Source organism: Nesoenas mayeri, assembly GCF_963082525.1.
Source record: "Nesoenas mayeri genome assembly, chromosome: 3".
NCBI classification, from domain to species: Eukaryota; Metazoa; Chordata; class Aves; order Columbiformes; family Columbidae; genus Nesoenas; species Nesoenas mayeri.
In genome coordinates, this window is record NC_137544.1 from 60,179,494 (window position 1) to 60,197,906 (window position 18,413).

The window sequence follows — 18,413 nt, forward strand, 5'->3', positions numbered from 1 at the left end:
AACAGGGAGCATTCACTGCAAGGAACTTCATTAAAATAAAAATATAATTCTCTTACTTTACATCTCTTATACTTGCTTTGAATTATATTTTCTAACAGAACTTGCACAACTACTGGTGTTTGGATTATATGCCCTTTTTAATCTCTGCAAGAGAAGATTTTGTGCTAGGTGTTAGAAAGTAATTAAGAATCCAGAACTTGTTTGAATAGAGACTAGGAGTGAACACAGATTTCTTTCACACATGTGCCATTGTAGGTCAAACAGTCCAGGCTCAGTCTCTTGACTGAACTGATGTAAAAACACTGTATATGGAGGTGAGGATGGATTCTTCCACGTGGTTGAGTGGCCTTCACAGAAGCACTGTATCTGAGTTTATAAGCTATTCCTCTGTATTGGTTTGTTTAGCAAAATGTAATCCATATTGACCATGAGAACTATGACTGTGCTTTATTGTGATAAACACCTGAGAGAATTTGTACTGAATTGATTTGGGGACATGAAAGAACAATCAAAAAACTTGCGCAGTAAAAGGGAATAATTTCATAATGTGTTGTTTTATGTTATTCCATGTTTTGAGCTCCATTTGAAGGTATTTTTAATGCCAAGGTCAAAACCTTATCAGTTAAAAGTACAAGTGATATTTTATTCAGTATAGATAAACTTGGTTCCTGATGTTTGATACTTCAAAGACCTTTCTATTGCTTTCCCAAACAAAACTTTAAAGCTGCAGCAAGCAATCCCATGATTAATTAATGTGGAATAATAATTTACATCGGTTGTACAGTTTGCCATACCAGTCATTTGCCTTTCTATATTTGTTTCTTTCTAGCATATGCTATCTAAAGTGGGAATGTGGGATTTTGACATATTCTTGTTTGACCGCTTGACAAATGGTAAGTAATTAAACAGAAAGGTGGTTTTTTTTATTATGTCTCATATATGACTAACCTAAAAATCCCTAATTAATTTATTGCTAAACTTTTCCAGTTAAGATTACAGAATATAAAGGGGACACAATTAACTCCTCTTAGAATCATATCCTTGAACATTTCCAGTCTTTCCACAGAATGTTCCCAACTATATTATGTTTAAATCGTGGATTTTTTATTAATTTAATCTCATACATTTGTCATGGTCACCTTTTGCTTTTTTATTGTGATGTGCTTATTAGTTTCAATGAGGTGTTTCAATTTCTTTTATCTGGGAAGTTCCAAGGTACTTTAAACATTCCTTATTAGATCCATAGGTCACTAAATCCAGACTTCCGTAATGAGTCCATTTCTGTCAAGATGAGGAGTTTTTTTAACCAAAGATACCCTTGTTTCTGTTCAGCAGTAAAAAAAAAAAAAAAAAAAAGGAAAAGTCATTAAGATAGTAAAAATCTGTGAAACTTTTTATCTGTAACACCACACACATGCCAGTGTCTAGGCAGTACCTCTTGATCTGAACTGCTGAGGAAGGTCATGATCACAGCTTTATCCTTTCTGTGTTGCTTTTAGGAATAAGAAATTCCTCATTCCTCACCTCCAATCTAATTAGGTTTGGCTGGGGCAGAAGGTGTAGAAAAAGGTTGGTTTAGAGGTTAATTCAGTTGAATGGCTGGCAGCGAAGAGTGGAAAGGATGGCAAATGGCAAGGGGAGCAAAAGCGTAATTCTTCTAAATTACCTTTCTGCACCCTTGCTCTGTAGCCAAGGACAAATAAGTTTCCATGTCCTCTCTGTACATATATTTATTTTCTTTCCTGAATTACATTAGATCAGAAAAGTCTCCCTTCAGACATTGTTTATAGGTTGTATGGGTTGGTTCATTTTGGGTTTTTTTTTCTACTTTTCTGGGAACATCACTGATGAATTACGCAGTGCAAAATTATTAAAACACTGTGTGTATGTATATTTGATCTTATAATACTAGGTAGGCTCAATTTTGCCAGTGTTGCCAATATCGAATTCGCATTAAGGCCAGCATAACATTACAGTGAAGTTGAGACTGTAAATGCTGCAATTCTTCTTTTCCTGACTCTGTCATTGTTGTGAGATGCAATTGTAGCTGAGCTAGGTGTATGGGTCAATTACATGTTTATACAGCCACGTGCAAAATAAAAAAATTAATTACAAACTGTTGATTTCTCAATAATTAATTAATTAGTACACTATAGCAAGCTGAAATGGCAGAAAAGCCATTCTCCTATAATTTCTGGAAGTAGACCTGGATTATGACAATGAGGTGATTCTCAAATAAACATATCAAGATATTTCCAGTTGAATCCATGTCAATTTGCCCTTTAGGTCATGTTGACATAGTGAATATGACTTTGTCACATCTAGACACAAGAATGGCATACCATCAAGTCTTGATTGTATATGGGAGTAGTTTATGTAAGCTACTTTTGAGTATATGAGTACCACCTAAGCTCATATGGTAGGAGCTGACTAATAGCTAGGAAACTACCAAGATTTTTAGCCTTGTTTGGTTTCTAATGGTACGTATTATGGAATCTAAGAGTTGTTCCTTTCTGCTTTTAGGAAACAGTCTTGTAACACTGCTTTGTCACCTCTTCAACGTGCATGGACTTATTCACCATTTCCAGTTAGATATGGTTACATTACACAGGTTTTTAGGTAAGTGCTCACCTCAAAGCCATCTTTAAATGCAGCTTACAGCTTAAGTAGAGCACCAAAAAAGTCAGTGGCTTAGTCTGCATATCTGTGTAAAATCATGATGTTGTTGCAAATATTTCAGTAAACTACTTCTGTGATGCATATTAGCACACAATGTACAGGCACTTAGGTACTCGATTCAATAGCTGTTAAGTCAATGGAGGGACTTCAGAAGGTTCCTCATCGGGCTGAAGCATCCCAGTATCACAATTGCACTGGTGATTTAAAGAAAAAAAAAAAAGTGTGCCATGCAGAGATGTGGCAGCCCAAATAGGTCCACACAGACAGACATTGCAGAACCTATTTGTACACAATACAGTTGTGGTGCAGCGTCATTATTTTAGTGACTAATAGACCGCTGAGACCCAGGGCAGTTACAAGCTTATGTGCAAAATTTAACAAATTATATAAAGCTGTCTGCACTGAATAGTGTTGATGAAAGCCCCTGCTGCTGTTACTGCCAGCAGGAATATTAGCCCCATGCTGTCAGTGAACCAAAAGAAGAAATTGGCCAAAATCAATTACTTTTTGCCTCATGCTTTGAGTGCAGCTGAATGCTGGTTTGTTAGGCTGTCAGATGGAGTTTCAGAGTCAGGGTCTCTTCTTTAAGACTGCATAATTCTGGCTTCTGGAAAGCATTCCTCTGGTGTGGAGACAGATGAAATCTCCCTGCCATTTCTGACTCCTGTGGCTGCCACGAAGTGGACACTCAGATAATTAGAGCTCATGGTATTCAGCGTTTAAAGGATTACCCACTGTAACGTCAAACACTAGTGGAGCTGGAAACAACCTGAAGGCCTGGGCTTTCTTTGGTATTACCCATGCTGGAGACAAGTGATGTGGGCGATTTGCCCATTACCTTTCTGTTTGGTTAATTTGATAATGTCTAGGAGAGTGCTTTGGGCAAGATCACGTGCAGCTTCCAGTGTTCACATGGTATTGCCCTGAGCCCACCTAACAGTGCAGGCACTGCTGCAAGGAGCAGATGAGTGTGAAGCACACACCTCGATGGTTTTGCGTGCAAGTGAAAACTGAGCATTAAAAGGTGGTTGCTCAGTCTTCCAGCTGGACCAGTTCCAGTACCGCACACTAAAACAAGGGGGACTGGTATTTTAAAATGGACACATAGACGCGACTAAAATTATCACAGAAGATTTTTGCTCCTGAGTATCTCAATGCTTTATCTTTTGATTCTCTGTCTGAAGGACCTGCGGATGTCTTTGACCATTGCTAGTCACCCAAATATTAAATGATACCAGGATATCAGGGCCTCACCCCCTGCTACTGCAAAATAGTTGGTACTGCCTTAATGACATATTACTCCCCCATGACAGCAGCGTAAATAATTATACTCTGTTGCGGATAAATTTGCCTCTTTTCCTTATTTATTTTACTCCTGAATGAGAGCCTTCACTAAGGCAAGAAAGGGTTGATTTATGAACTAGACTCAGTATATCCCTTTGGGACTCACAAATCCTTTCATGCATTTTTTCTCTAAAGGTATCCCAATAAGAGTACCAGTCTAAGTAAGCTACAGGTATTTGGAGAAACTCCTTAGGTAGCTGACTGTAAAACCTCAAATTGTATTTTAAATCCAGCTCCCACTTGTGGCCATGGCATTCAGAGACAAAAGGATCTTTGTTTTCTGTTTTGGTTCCCAGTTATGGTTCAAGAAGATTACCATAGCCAAAACCCATACCACAACGCTGTCCACGCTGCTGATGTCACACAAGCTATGCACTGCTATCTGAGGGAGCCCAAGGTAATGACAGCCCTTCACATTGATGTTTCTTTCAGATCATCTTTTTTCCTGGGTTTGAAAAAAAAAAAAAGAAAAAAGAAAAGAAAAGAAAAATTAGGTAGCAGAAAATGATAGCGTACTTGAAGTCAACAACAAGGCAGTGGCAGAATCAAGTACAGACACTTCACACAAGCTATGGGAGTCACTCTCTCAGCACACGGGTGACATATCAAAGTGCTGCCCTATGAGCATTGGCAAGTGTTACCGTGACCATGTGTACCAGCCATCTGCCAGCAGCTGCAGTCCCCTTGGTGAAGCCAGGAGAAGGCAGTGCATGCCTGTGCCTCTGTCCCTTCAGGGCATGAGCCCCTCTCATTAATATTTCAGAAGACCAAACTGGGCACTGCAACACCAGTAAAGGGGGAAATGGTCCCATCGACTGGGTCTGTTGCAAAGGTTTCCCCTGCATGAGTGAGTGGCAGCTCCTTGAGCGCTGCAACCACCCCTTGCAACCAGAGGGTGAGATGTTGCTGTATGGGTTGCTGGAAGGCACTGTCATCCTATAATGCTGAACCACAGCATAAGAATACAACTAATCTTTCCTGGTCTGGCTTAAACAAAAGGCAGTTCTGCTAGAATTAACATATTCTTAGATAAGAATATAGTAATGGTGAGTGAGACAGGAGCAGGCTCTGGCTTTCCTGTATTACCACCTCCTGAAGTGCAGAGGACACCCAGCATCTGAATCTGTACCATACTGCTCTTCATTTCTCATCTCAGGATGCTTCTTTCAGCTTGCAGGCTGGTATCTATCAGCCTGGTATCTATCAGCCTGGTAGTATCTATCAGGCTGGTACTATCAGGCTGGTAATAACTACCTCACTTTCAGAAACAGAAAACTCAAAGACTTTCAAATTATTTTTTTTTCCAATGATAACAAAATTTGTTTCTGAATGATAAGCTGTATAGAATAAAATAATCTGGGTAGGTTTTCAAATTTGCATGTCTGAAGTAAGAAAGGTAATTTATGTTCTCTAATAAAATACCTATATTTGAAGGGAGATATCTAACAACCAAGTTTGAAATTTCAAAAGTTCATAAACTGCATTTTACAGCACAGTGCTGTCCTAGAAAAATGAATCCTGATATATTGCTGATATTACTAAATACTGTGTGAAGCCGAACTCTTATCATGTATGCCAACCTGCTAGTACACTTATTTACTTTTTTAAACTGAATATTTTAGAGTAAGCTCAAGCACATTTAGAACAACAATCCTTATATTGTCATGAGTGATAAAGAGATAAGAAATACAAGCTATAATAAAATATGAGTATATAGTCTGATATCTTTATAGATGTTTGTTCAATAGTCATCTTGAAAACGTTGCTCACAAAATTGATTTTGTATTTGATGTTTGTGTACTAGTGCCTACAAAACTGAGCGGTGCTGTGATGTCAGCTGGTTTTTTTATTTGCCAGAAGAAAAAAAGTGCTTACTGTTCCTGTTCTTGTTGTGATTAACACGTGTGATTTAGCTTGCCAACTTCCTCACCCCGTCGGACGTCATGCTTGGACTGCTAGCTGCTGCGGCTCATGATGTGGATCACCCAGGGGTCAACCAGCCCTTTCTGATCAAAACTAAACACCACCTTGCCAGTCTGTACCAGGTAAAACTGCTCATCAAGTTGATAGTATGTAAAATGGTGTCAAGGAGAGCAATTTGCAGTGAACTTTAGTGCCAAAATCTAGCAATGGGGGATATTGATCAAATTAACCTGCACTTTAGAGTCTGGACAATTTCAGCTAAGCTGCTCACTGGGTGTCTCTTCTTACAGTAAAGCCGATACACAAGAAAGACAGTGAAAATGTCAGATTTTGTTGAGGACGTTTAAGCCAAAACAATCGCCTGGGTTATTTCTGCTGTAGATCATCTGGGGTAAGGAACTCTGGGTAGGAGATTTAAAATCACAGCGAGACAGTTTATACTTCATCTTCCTTCAGTGAGCAAGTAAGCAGCAGGCATGTTCTAAATTGGCATTGCATTAAAATAAACTTTTGCTTCATGTGGCTCTAGTAAAATTAAGTACTTAATGAATACTGCAATTAAAAAAAATAGAAGATGGAGGAAAACAAAGAAAAAATTGTAGATATTTACACAAATGTGCTTAGAGATATAAAGAAAGAACTTAAAAACAGCCACTGTAGGTCACGCCATAGGGTGTCTAGACTAGTATCTTGTTTCTAAGACCAGCCAGTAAAAGATCGCAGAGTGAAACATAAGCTTGGGATAAGTATAGAGTTGTCCTTCACCTGGTGTACATCCTCCCATCTCTGGCAAGCAGTAGTATTATAGAAGACTTTCTGAAATAAAATTGCAAAACCTCTTGTTCAGTAATGATCAATGAGCCCATCCTGCCCTGATTTTTGTGGTCCTTTTTGAATATATTTGTAGTTTTGGCCTGTGCCAGTCACTGTAGCTCTGGATTTTATGTACAAGTGTTCTACGTGTATAATTTTTGCATGCTTGTATACATTATTATGTATGCGCTTCTCTATTCTTTACATTATACTTACACATACGCACCAGAGCAATGCCATAAATCATTTTGGCTGCACTAACCATAATTCATGGCTAGTAAATGGAGATGGTATTGATTCCTAGCCTTTGGGAGAGTCAACTTCAGCCTTTGTAGGAAGGTGTCAGAAACAGAATATCCCAAATTAAAAATTAATCTGACTGAAGACTCACTCATAGATATGTACCTTCCTACATATACTTAGCAAATGGAGAGCTTGCAGTGATGTGCTTTCTACTTGAAAAAAAGATTCTCTCTCGTTTTCCCTTACTCAAGCAACGTTTGGGTTTTTTCTGTAAGAAGTGGATTGTGTAAGGGTGCAGCTGTCCTGCCCTGAGATATGGGAATGGGGCACAGTGATGCTCAGACACTTAAAACTTTGTGAGTGGCCTCATCACAAGCTGATGCAGCTTATTAAGTCATACTCATACATGTCTGGTGCTTTTTGCTCCAGTCTTTTCTAAATGTCAGGCCAACTGAATGGGGACGGAGAAAAGCCAGGGGACTTAAGGAAGGTTATGGTCAGGATCCTTTGAAGTGGAGTGGGTAGAGTCATTCCACAAAAACCCTGGTCCTGTGAAAAAGTATAAACAACTCCTTCTCAAATTAATAGTGGGAAACAGTAATATGTAATTAGTTTGAAAATTCAGGCTAATCTGAAAGAAATCTAGCTAAAATAAAATATTAGTATCGCAGAGAGGTGGTTTTCTGCTCATCTAACTGGGCTTGAATATACTTTCAAATGTTGGTTAGAAAAGGCAGCAGCAATACAGAAAATGCAATCTTTCAACAGCAAATGTGATTTTTAAGTGTCTTGTTTAGAGACATTCACTGGCAAGTTTGACTTACATTATTTTATCTGAAATTGATCCCAGATTGTTTTCAAAGATTTTAGTAGTATACAGTACATGAATGCCAATAAAAATAACAATGCTGGAAAAATGTTTTGCTGAAAGCATTTTAGTAAAAAATTTAGATTCAGTAAGTAGTCTTTAAAAAAATAAAATATTTTTCTCAAGTTTAGTGCTGGAAACTGAAACAAAGAAGTTCTAGAGTTTTTGGTTTTTCAGTAGCAGAGCCACAGAACTGCTGGGCCTTATCAGAAAAATGATCAAATGAAAGTAACTTTTAACGTAGCTGGCAGTCAGCTGTCACTGAGACAGAAGTAACTGAGACTAAGGGTTATCTGTTTATGGCATCTCTTTGCTCTTGATTGTTTGGAAATTGAAATTAGAACTTTACATATGAATTATCTGGAAAGGGTTTTCCAAACAAGGTCATTCAGTATTTGACAGAGATTGAAAGTGTTTGACAGCTTCAGAAGGGCATATATGAGGAGAATAGTGTTTCAAGAAGATCAAATGTCATCAGCAAGGAGTTCAGAACTTTTGATATTTATTTTCAAATTAAATCCATATTTTATGATGCAAAGAATTTTTTTTTAATGTATAGTGTAATTGCCACGTGAGTCTACTACACGTGAGGCACCATAATCTTCTACAAAAGTAAAAGTGCCTCATTCCAGTCTCTGGCGTTACAAGGACAAGGTGACAGTAGGGACTTGACGGTCACTTAGTCTCCTGTGAGGAGGAGCACAACAGCATTCCTTGTGGGGTGATGCAGACTTCGCTTCTAACTTCCATTGGCCAGTAAAACTAAAAACAAAAGTTTCATTCTTGCTAGATAATCATTAGGTCTCTGTAGTCTTAAAATTCACAATTAACTCAAATTCTGGTTGACACATTTGACTTATCCAACTTTATTTCTGCTTCTTTTGACTGAAAGCACTGTACATTTCAAGGTTGCTCAGCTTGGTACAATCTTAACTTGTAGTTATCCAAAAGACCACATCAAAACACCAGAAAAAGTCATAATGCCTTTTTTAAAAACAAAAAAAAAAAAAAAAGAGACTAGATTTTACTGAGAATGAATTATGAATTTCCTAAGAAAACAAATAGCGTTGATATAAATAAAATGTTCTTTTATAACTTCAGTAATAGAGACTTGAGATCTATCTTTGTCTGGCTCTTAAATGAAGGGTAACAGTTTAGAAGTCTGGAATGATCACATATAACATCTATAGCACAAGTTTCAAAAACCTATGAAAGAACACTTTACAACTTTAATATAGATGTATATAAAGTAGAATTAGAAAAATATGTTTTGGGGAGCTCTACTGTGCACTCTTTCTTAGAAGTACCATTTCTAATTCAAGTATTATTTTCAGGTATTTAATATTGTGTAGTTAAACCAACTGCTCAATGACTAGAAGTAGATGACCAGGTTGAAAGAAATTTAGATCGCCTTCTATACTGAATTAAAATTGAAGTTTTCTCTGCACCTAGTCAATAGCAAGTCTTCCTCCCTTCAAGTTATTATTTTTGTCCAAATGCATATGTCAAGTGGCTTAAGGGAAGTCCCAGATTGGAGATTTTCTGATAGTCTAAGCAAAAAAATACTTTCATTTCCTCACAGAGATGGAGTCTGTGTCAGAGCAATCTTTAGGCAGTAGACTTGATGGAGGCCTCCTAGCATGCAGCCTTTAAAACAAACCTGTGCTACGCAGGTTTAAAAAACAAAATCAAAAGTTATAGGAAGCAGGCTCTCTGGAGATCAGAGCTGAGAACCCCAGCCTGCAAGCCAGCACATGGACTCTCCCCCACCAGTCCAGGCAATCAGATAGCTCGTGGCAATTAGTCTTAATAAGGGAGTAGAGTGTTCCGAAGTGGAATAGCTGACTCTACTAATTGTTGGCAGCAGCTTCGGGGGTTCTGACTGCTTGAATTTAACAGGCAAATCATATGACTTCATGCTCAGTTGTCGCTTGTTAACCTGACCTTTTCCCTCCTCCGTGTACTCTGAGTGTGGGAAACCAGACTGTGCAGCAGCTTTGGTTTAAGTTCTCCTTATAGCAGCAGGCAAAGAGCAGAAACTTACGGGAGTGGAATTACTCTGGGATGGATACCTGAGTTTGCTTTTTCCTTTGAGTAACTATTAGTTGGATGCAAGAAAGTTCTTGGATACCTACATGCTCAGCCCTGTTCTGGCTGTTCTTCAGTGTGGGCGAAGAGCAACTGCATCCATGGAGTGTAATTCCCCGGTTGAGGAAGGTGCTGCTGAAGCAGCTCATCCCAGCAAGTAATGCTGCCATGCCAGAAGGGATGTGGGGGCACAGGGTGCTCTGGGGAGGATCTCCTCAGTCAGGATGTTTCAAGAGTGCAGTCATAGAATCATTTTGTTTGGAAAGGACCTTTAAGATCAAGTCCAACCATTAACCTAGCACTTCCAAGTCCACCTCTAAACTATGTCCCTAAGAACAGAGCGGGGCTACAGCAACTGTGCACACGGGCACCGTCTTAAATGAGTGTGAGCATTGCCAAAAGCCAAAGGTGACAGTCAGGCAGGATTTGTGTAATTTACCTTAGGATAGGAAGATGGCAGCCTGTGGACTTGGGGTGGCTGTTGGGACCAGGATTCAGGTCTGAGATGAGGGAGGTGAAAAAAGGAAAAAAAAAAACGTCCTATTACATATTACATTCCCTTATTTTTCTTGGTCAGAGTGCAGAGCTGCAAAAGTCCATCCTGAGGTATTCAGGCAAAAGGAGAAGGGGGGTATTTAAGTTGGCTCATGAAGAGGATTGCTGTCTCAAGTACTTTTGAGATTGCATAGCTAATCCTGAGTTCTAAGTCTGTCGACTCTTCCAAGAAAAAGGACTGTCTTTGCATGGTTGGAAAGTTTTGAGGTTCGGTTTGGTTTGTTTTGGTTTGTTTTCTGCAAGTATGAGTGATTTCTATTAGAGGGAAGGGAAAAGTGAGGGGGGGAAAAAAAAAACACAACAAAAAACAACAACAACAATTCACACAATTATCAGCAATTGTGTGAATTCAAAAGCAACAGAATATATTGCAGAAGATACTGTAATGGGAAATAAATCAGATTTGCACTCTCACCTTTGCACTTACTTTGAGCACAAAATTTCCAGAAAAATACTGACAAGATGATCAAAATGCAAATTGGATTTTGGTTACTGGCAATGTTTAGTGTTTCAGGTCATTAGATATGACGGGATTACAAAGGAGGATAAGGAAGCCTTAAGGAGAAAATACTGTTCAGCCCCTTTTGGAGAAGTGTGCCTGACGTCCAGCAGGAAAGGCAGCACTGATGCAGCTGCACCTTGAGCTGTGGGGCTGTGAAGAGGGAGCCAAAGGTCAACAGTGGCCGGGGAGAGGGACTCTGACTCTAGTTTCCCAGTTGGCAGCGATGGGGTAGAGTCCTTGCTCTGCTCTGCCGCCTAGTTGTGTTTGGGGCTTTTTTTTAATCTGGTGCTCATTTATGGCAAAAGCTATGAACTGCCTAAAACAGGGGTCAAATGCCAGAACTCCTCGAAGTGTCCCTATGGCTATGTGACAGTTGTCTCATTCAGATTGTGCATGTTGTTGTGGATAACTGAGGACTGTGCCATTCTCTGGAGGGCTGCTCTGCTGAGCTGCTTCTCTGCAGCAAGCAGAGGTTTTTGTGAACTACAAGAACTGTGTTGGAGGTTTCCAAACAAGTCAGATTTCTGAGTTGTTCAGTGGTAGAAAGTAGTTTGTGAACTAAAAGAGTGATGATGGGCAAATGCATTGTGTTAGGATAGTAATATGAAGTCACTGGACACAAGATACGCAATTTGTTGTAGTTCACAGACAACTGATAAAGCTGGATTTCTGTTCCCCAGGAATTTTTTCTGACCTAACTTTGGTTCTGCTTAGTTGAAAGAAAACAAACCAAAAGGACTCAAAATTTTTTGCAGACTAAGTTGCTGAAGCCTGCAGATGCTCCGTGACACTGATACTCCTTCGCTTTCACCAAGCAGCTGCAGGCAGCTTCCAGCTCCCCAACTCCAATGGAAATTTGGCAGTTTAGTTTTCTTTTTCTTGTCAGCTCTGCATTTAAACTGTAGAAGCTGAGAAGTCAACCTGAGATCAGTAGGAGGTAAAAATATGATTTAGCACTCATGCTTTAATTTATTTGTTAATAAATCTGTTAGAATGCAAGCTACCTCCCACTCAGATGAGATTAGCTCCTCTGTTCACAGCAGGACTCAAACTGTAGAACAACAGGACTCTAGCGCTGACCTTAGCTGGGAAACTTGAAAGCACAAGGTCCTTAACTCTAGAAATCCAGACCAATTCCTCAGATCCAAAAGGTGGCTAGAAAGCACACATTTCAGGATCATTTTGCATCACTTCCAACCAGCTCAAAGCATCATTTAATATGGCAAATGTGTATCTGTACAGTGGATGCCTGCTTAATCCTTGAATTTATTCCTTTTATTTCTCCCTAGAATGTTTCAGTGCTAGAAAATCATCACTGGCGATCTACGATAGGCATGCTTCGAGAGTCACGGCTCCTCGCCCATCTGCCCAAGGAGGTGACGTAAGTATCTGCTGGAGGAAATGCATCCCTCAAACTAGGCCATGGGTTCCTTCACTCCTCGTAAAATGATGCTGAGAAAGAGGCCCAGGCTTCAGAGTAGGCTGACCTTCCTGCCCTCTCTTGGTGCCTGTATGAAATGACCAGACAAAGTTATACAGCAGAAGTATTTTCTAAGACTTTGCTACTTCTGCAGCACAGGAATGGACACTGCCAGCACCAGGATCATTGGGAGTCCCAGCAGGAATGGACCTTTTCAGATCCATTGCTGGCATTTTTCATTTTACATAGCACCAACCAAATATGGAAAGATTTAGTGATTAAAAAGCATGAAATAGAAAAATGAAGGAGTTCGTGGAGTAGCATCGAGAGTGCCTGGGTCTTCCACACCTGCCTGAGAAGGTGTGGTTTAGTCTTCACTGTCTTTTTGGGTAAAGAAAAAAAAAACCAATAAACAGCAACAGGAGCACCTTGGCAAAGTTGATGCTACCTTTTTACCTGATGGTTTTGTGCAGTGTTACTTCCATCAAGGAGTGGAGGTTGAGCAAATGAACAGTCTGTAATACTAAGTTTTAGTTAGAGGTGACCTTATAAAGAATATAAACAAATTACCTGGAAGTACTAAGCTTCAAATTACTTCAGTCCTTTACAGCTTCAAATGCAACTTTAAAGTTGTTCTACTGAGCACCCAGCTCTGAGCAGCTGAAGTAAGATGTGAGCATTTCTCTAGATGCATCAGTGCTGTTGTTTTGGGAGTTTTTTACCTTTCTACCACTTTTCAGCAGCTTTCAGAGCATCTATGCCAACAAGCATTTTTCTTCTACATTTTCTACTCCTCCTGAACCCATTTAGGCAGGTAGAGCAGTTGTATCTTGCAAACCCCAGCAGAGACTGACCAAACAGACTGGACTGGATCCATAAAGCCAGAGGAAGCTTTGTGCTAGCTATGATCCGTAGCAGGTTGTTTTGAGCTATTAATGTTCAACAGTTCCATGATTGAAGGGGTTTATTTTCCTTAATTGCAGACAAGACATTGAGCAGCAGTTGGGCTCCCTGATCTTGGCAACAGACATCAACAGACAGAATGAGTTTCTGATCCGTCTGAAATCTCACCTTGACAATCAGGATTTGAGGCTGGAGGATGCACAAGACAGACATTTTATGCTTCAGGTAACTCGAAAAAATATTTTTCCATGTCTGGTTTTTATTCGTTTTTCAAAAAGTCACAGTATTTCCTAGTATATGTTAGAATAGCATATGATAACGTGTCTGGACATCAGTGCCTCCTTACCTACCACCATAAACACTTTCCTTCAGCCGCCTGGCATGTCAGGCAAGCGTAAGGTGCCTCCAGTATTTCCTTATGTAATTTCCTTGAGTTAAAAAGCTGTGAATGCAACAGATACAGGCAAGTCTCAAATGCTGAGAAATGAAGATAAGCTATTAATTCTTTTATTTCCAGACCACTGCTTGTCTTGCCAGGTGATGCTTCAATTATATTTTCTCTTCTGGCAAATGTCACTTCACCCGTGTTATTTCCCGCACCGTGCGGGATAGTGCCCTTGTCAGTGTTCCTTCCAAGACAGCCTGACATCGGGTGCCCGAGTCCCGTTCCTGTGATGGATGTTCAGAAACTGCCTCTGCGGAGACAGCTGTTGCCATGGCAGCAGGTGCTTCTTTGTTGGATCTGCCCAGCTGAGGAAGAAACCGTGCTTTATTTTAAAACCAAATAGACTCAAACTGGTTCTTCCACCTAAGCTGCAGTTGTTAACAGGCTCTTCAAAATAAACCGCTACCTATTAAAGCTTTATTGTGATTAAAGTAGCTCAATATATACATGCTTCTCTGGAGAAATGACATCTGTTTTGCTCTTAAATACATAATGGAGTTTAAGTAATTGTCATCATTAATAAAACAAACATCTTCATGTTATCACTTTGTCGAGGTTATGGGAAAGGTGGAAGTTGCAAGGAAAGAAGTGCTGTTCTGTTAATTCTTCCCCCTCCAATAGCGTGGGAAATGTAGTAACCTGTGCGTCTGCCCTCCATCAAACACAGTCTTCTGTCAGATTCCTGCATGGACCATGCAGGGCAGGGTAATGGGTTTATCATATTTCTGGACAGATCAGGCAAGAAGGTTGTGCAAATGCCAAAAGCACAGGAATTACAGATTTCAACTATGGCAAAAAGTTTATTATGTGGTTTCTTAAAGATAGGAGCTAGGGCACAGACATGGTGAGATTTACTTATCTGGTGGATTAGCTGTGGAAGAAGAGCAAAATACTCAAGAAATCGTGATTGATCAGGATAAGTTAAAGAATGTTTCAAAAGTCTTTGTAATAGACAGTAACACTAAGACTAATCAATTTAACCCAGAGAGAAAAGTGACTTAGAGACTTCCCTCCTCCAGTCCATCAGTCTGACTTTATACAGGAAATATTTCTGTTTTCCTCCCAGGTGCCAGAATGATTTCTGACCCGTGTCAGGCTAACTGACTCTGTTCAATCTGTGAAGAAACAAGGCACATGACATCTTGTTCCAAGGCAGTAAGGCAGATAGGCCACTACATCATTTACTTTTCTGATGCAGTTACTTGATTTTAAAAACCTCTTGCCCTCCTGTACTCATTCCCCTGCAAAACACTTAAAAGTACTAGTTAACTAAGTGAAACCAAGCCGGGGCAATGTGGAGAGCCCTGTGCTTAGCTTTGTAAACAGAAATCTTCAGGCATTAAGATGAAGTGTAGCTGAAGTGAGATGCGAGGTCACTCACTGAGACCACAGAGAAATGATGCCCAAATAGTCCTACACCAGTTTGGCTCTTCCTTGTCATCAGCCATGGATGCTGAGCCAGGCAGTCAGCAGGAGCCAGCCTGAGGCTTTTGTTGGCTTATTGCTTGCAAGGAGTATCCAAAAAGACTTTGCAGCCTTGGAATTTGGCCCTCCTCTTGTTCTCACTACGGTAACGCGGAGGGCTGAATGAAAGTTTTGTTTGCAGCTTAAATGAATGTTCTTTCCTCAAAAGGCATATTTGGGTGAGGCTGGCTCTCTAAAACGTGATCTTAACCCATCCCAACATTGCTGGTGAGGCCTGCAGATTTGTTGCTGAAGCACTGCTAGACAGTAACTTCTTTTCTCACTGCTGCTTTTCTTCTTCCCTTTCAGATTGCACTCAAGTGTGCTGACATTTGCAACCCTTGCCGGCTCTGGGACCTGAGCAAACAGTGGAGTGAGCGGGTCTGCGAGGAGTTTTACCGACAAGGTCAGCCTCGTCATGTGCAGCCGGTCCCCTTTCACCTTGGCTTTCCAGGCTTTTTGTGTAGTGAGACAGAGGTAGTGTTCAGCCTGCGTGCTTTGCCTTGAAATGTCCCTCAAAAACAAGCTGTTGAAGAGATGCTCTGCCTCATTTGAAAAGGAAGGGATAGAAGAGCTGCAAGTGGTTTTTTTTTGCCCTCGCTGCTCCTGCAGCAGCGTCAGGCAGGAGGGAGGGTTCTGCTGTGCCTCAGCGCTTGAAGTCAGCTGGAGAGCCCATGGCTGGAGTCTTCTATGAGAACCCTCCAGTCACCATTAGCTCTTCTGAGCTGGAACAGTGCCAGCTCTACACTGCACCAAAATCCTACCGCCTTCCACTGTGTTTTATCTCACTTTTCACACTCCCACAACAACGCTGATGGGAGCCTTACCCTCGCTGTTTCCCAAATATGACACATTCTTCTGCCTACAAATGCAGAGAAAGGGTTCAAATGCAGTTCTCAGCACGCCAAGCTCTTCTAATACTGTTGAAAGGGCCGAAGTAGGCAATCCAAAGCTCAGCTTAGGACCTATTGCAAATGTTTTCAAACCCCTGCAGAGAGTGCAGTCAGGCAGGGTTTTTTAAACACAGTAATTACACCATTTGGCTCTATCTGCATAGGCAAGGTCGTGCTGTGCTACAACACAGGGTGCAGCAGAGTTTAATCACTGCTACATTCTTTGTTCGGAGCATCCCAAGAGCTGAAGGCAAGTGGTATAAACACTGGAAGAGCACACAATGAAGCTCTCAATCCATTTAAAATTCTGCACTACAAAATGAAGCCACATTCGAGCTGGTACCTAGTACAGTTAGTCCATAGCATTAACAAATGAGGATGAATAGGTCAGCAGGTTAATTCTCACCCACTGTCAGCTTAAGCTGGTGAAATGTTTTTGATGGTTTTGAAGCAACATAACCAACTTGTCAGATGCAGGTTTAGGTTAGATGTATAGTCAAGGCAGAATCAGTATTCAACACATGAGGACGGGGCCCCAGTTGAGTGATACCTCACCTTTAGTGTATTGAGGGACTATGCTGAGAAAGACAGTGCTCTCAGCTCTTACAAACGTAAGGTTTTTCCCCAAGACTCAAAAATTATTAATATAACATCTAAAATATACTTCTGAAAGGGGACACTGGAGCATATGAGACCAGTTAGAAGCGTAACAGGGAGGAAAAGAGCATTTCATGTGAGAGAATGTACAGACACTGGTCTGACTGTCACTGATGGCTGTATAGTCCTGGTAAGTGATAGAAAAAGATGATATTAACTGCCATGTATTTAGATACCATTATCACTTAAGAATGTTATTACAGACCTTTCTACTTTCTTACATATGGTTCTGAGGCTTGAACATATGTTTTGTCACTAAGGTTAGCATTTGAAAACCATAGCTTTTATGCTTTAATTTTTTACTATACATGAGGTCGATAAATAATATCAGAATTAGTGCCGTGTTTAATATTCCTCCTGTAATGCATACAAAGTTTAAGAATGTTTGTACCAGGCGTTTCTAATGCCATTTTAATAAACTCAGATCTTCCAGTCATCTGGTGCAACTACACTACATCTATTAGCAAATAAAATATACAACTCAGGTACATTTCAGGGAGTACCTGCAGCTCCTGACATGAACCTTTCCTAGAAAAAACTTCAGCTTGTTCTCAGATGAGCATTTTAAAAGTCAAATAGGAATACAGGGTAAATAATGCAACTTGATTTGTTTACATGAAACTGGAACTGGCAAGAAATGAGTTTCAAGAAAATGGCTAATGTTTAAGCAGCATTAATGATCAGTTTCTCTGGAGACATTTTAGAATTGCTTAGAAGGTTTTCCCCAGCATGTGGGTTCTCAGCAACTAATTCATGCAGTTACTCTTATAACAACTTGAAACATGAAAATTGGCGATCATTTAAGTTCGTACTGTGCAAAGGAAAATCTTATTTTTGTGAATTAGATGACTTGTCAAAGATTAGGAACATGTTGATACATTTCAAGCCAGGAAGGTCAACCATTTTCCATCAGGGATACCTGTAGAGAGGACATCACTGGAGACAGACATTCGTTTTTTGATCAAAGATTTTTTGAGGGGATAGAGGGGAAGAAGAGAATAGACAAATCACACATTTGAACACATAGTAAACTGTTATTTTGTCTCAACTTTGCTGAATTGTTCCTTTTGGTTGTTTGTGAAGCTAAAAGTAATTCCCTGGTATTTTCTAATATCTAATTAAAACTGAAAATATTCCCCTCACTTGCATTTAAGAAGCAATTGCAAGCTGCAGATAGAAGAAAAGCAAAGCTTAAAAATGCACAGAGTATTTTATATGGGGCTACAGAGCCTGAGTGACACAATAGCATTTAAGTCAAAACTGTCTATTAGTGGGGAAAAAAGCTTTTAAACAAAAGCAGTGGATTTAAAGCAAAATGTTTCTTTTTGGTTTGAAAACAACATTTTGTCTGATCTAGCAGGTCAGTCTTTCTTATCGGAATGTTTCTTCTAACCACCCCTCACTGCATCCTTATTAGCAAATCAAATGTATGAAGTTTTATTGCCTGAGGGCAAGTGTGCAGCTTGGCGGGCACACAGCTTGTCTCCCTTCCCTCCAGTACTGTAGATAGGAAAGGGCCTGCACCTCATGCAGTGACCAAGACTGTACCCTGGCAGTGCCTCGGAGAAGGAGAACAATCACAAGGATGAATGCATTGCACTCACAGAGTGTTTGTT

General features: G+C 40.1%; 1 protein-coding gene across 1 annotated transcript in view; it reads left to right on the forward strand.

The window, feature by feature from the left end:
- Positions 1-18,413, forward strand: part of PDE7B (phosphodiesterase 7B) — a gene marked incomplete at both ends in the record, with an annotated part of 85,981 nt that overhangs the window by 65,508 nt on the left and 2,060 nt on the right. Inside the window, 7 exons of the mRNA XM_080341255.1 lie at positions 830-893; positions 2,524-2,619; positions 4,320-4,420; positions 5,937-6,068; positions 12,305-12,396; positions 13,419-13,563; positions 15,557-15,653. Coding sequence (XP_080197381.1) covers positions 830-893; positions 2,524-2,619; positions 4,320-4,420; positions 5,937-6,068; positions 12,305-12,396; positions 13,419-13,563; positions 15,557-15,653 — 727 coding nt within the window. The remainder of the gene's footprint in view (positions 1-829; positions 894-2,523; positions 2,620-4,319; positions 4,421-5,936; positions 6,069-12,304; positions 12,397-13,418; positions 13,564-15,556; positions 15,654-18,413) is intronic.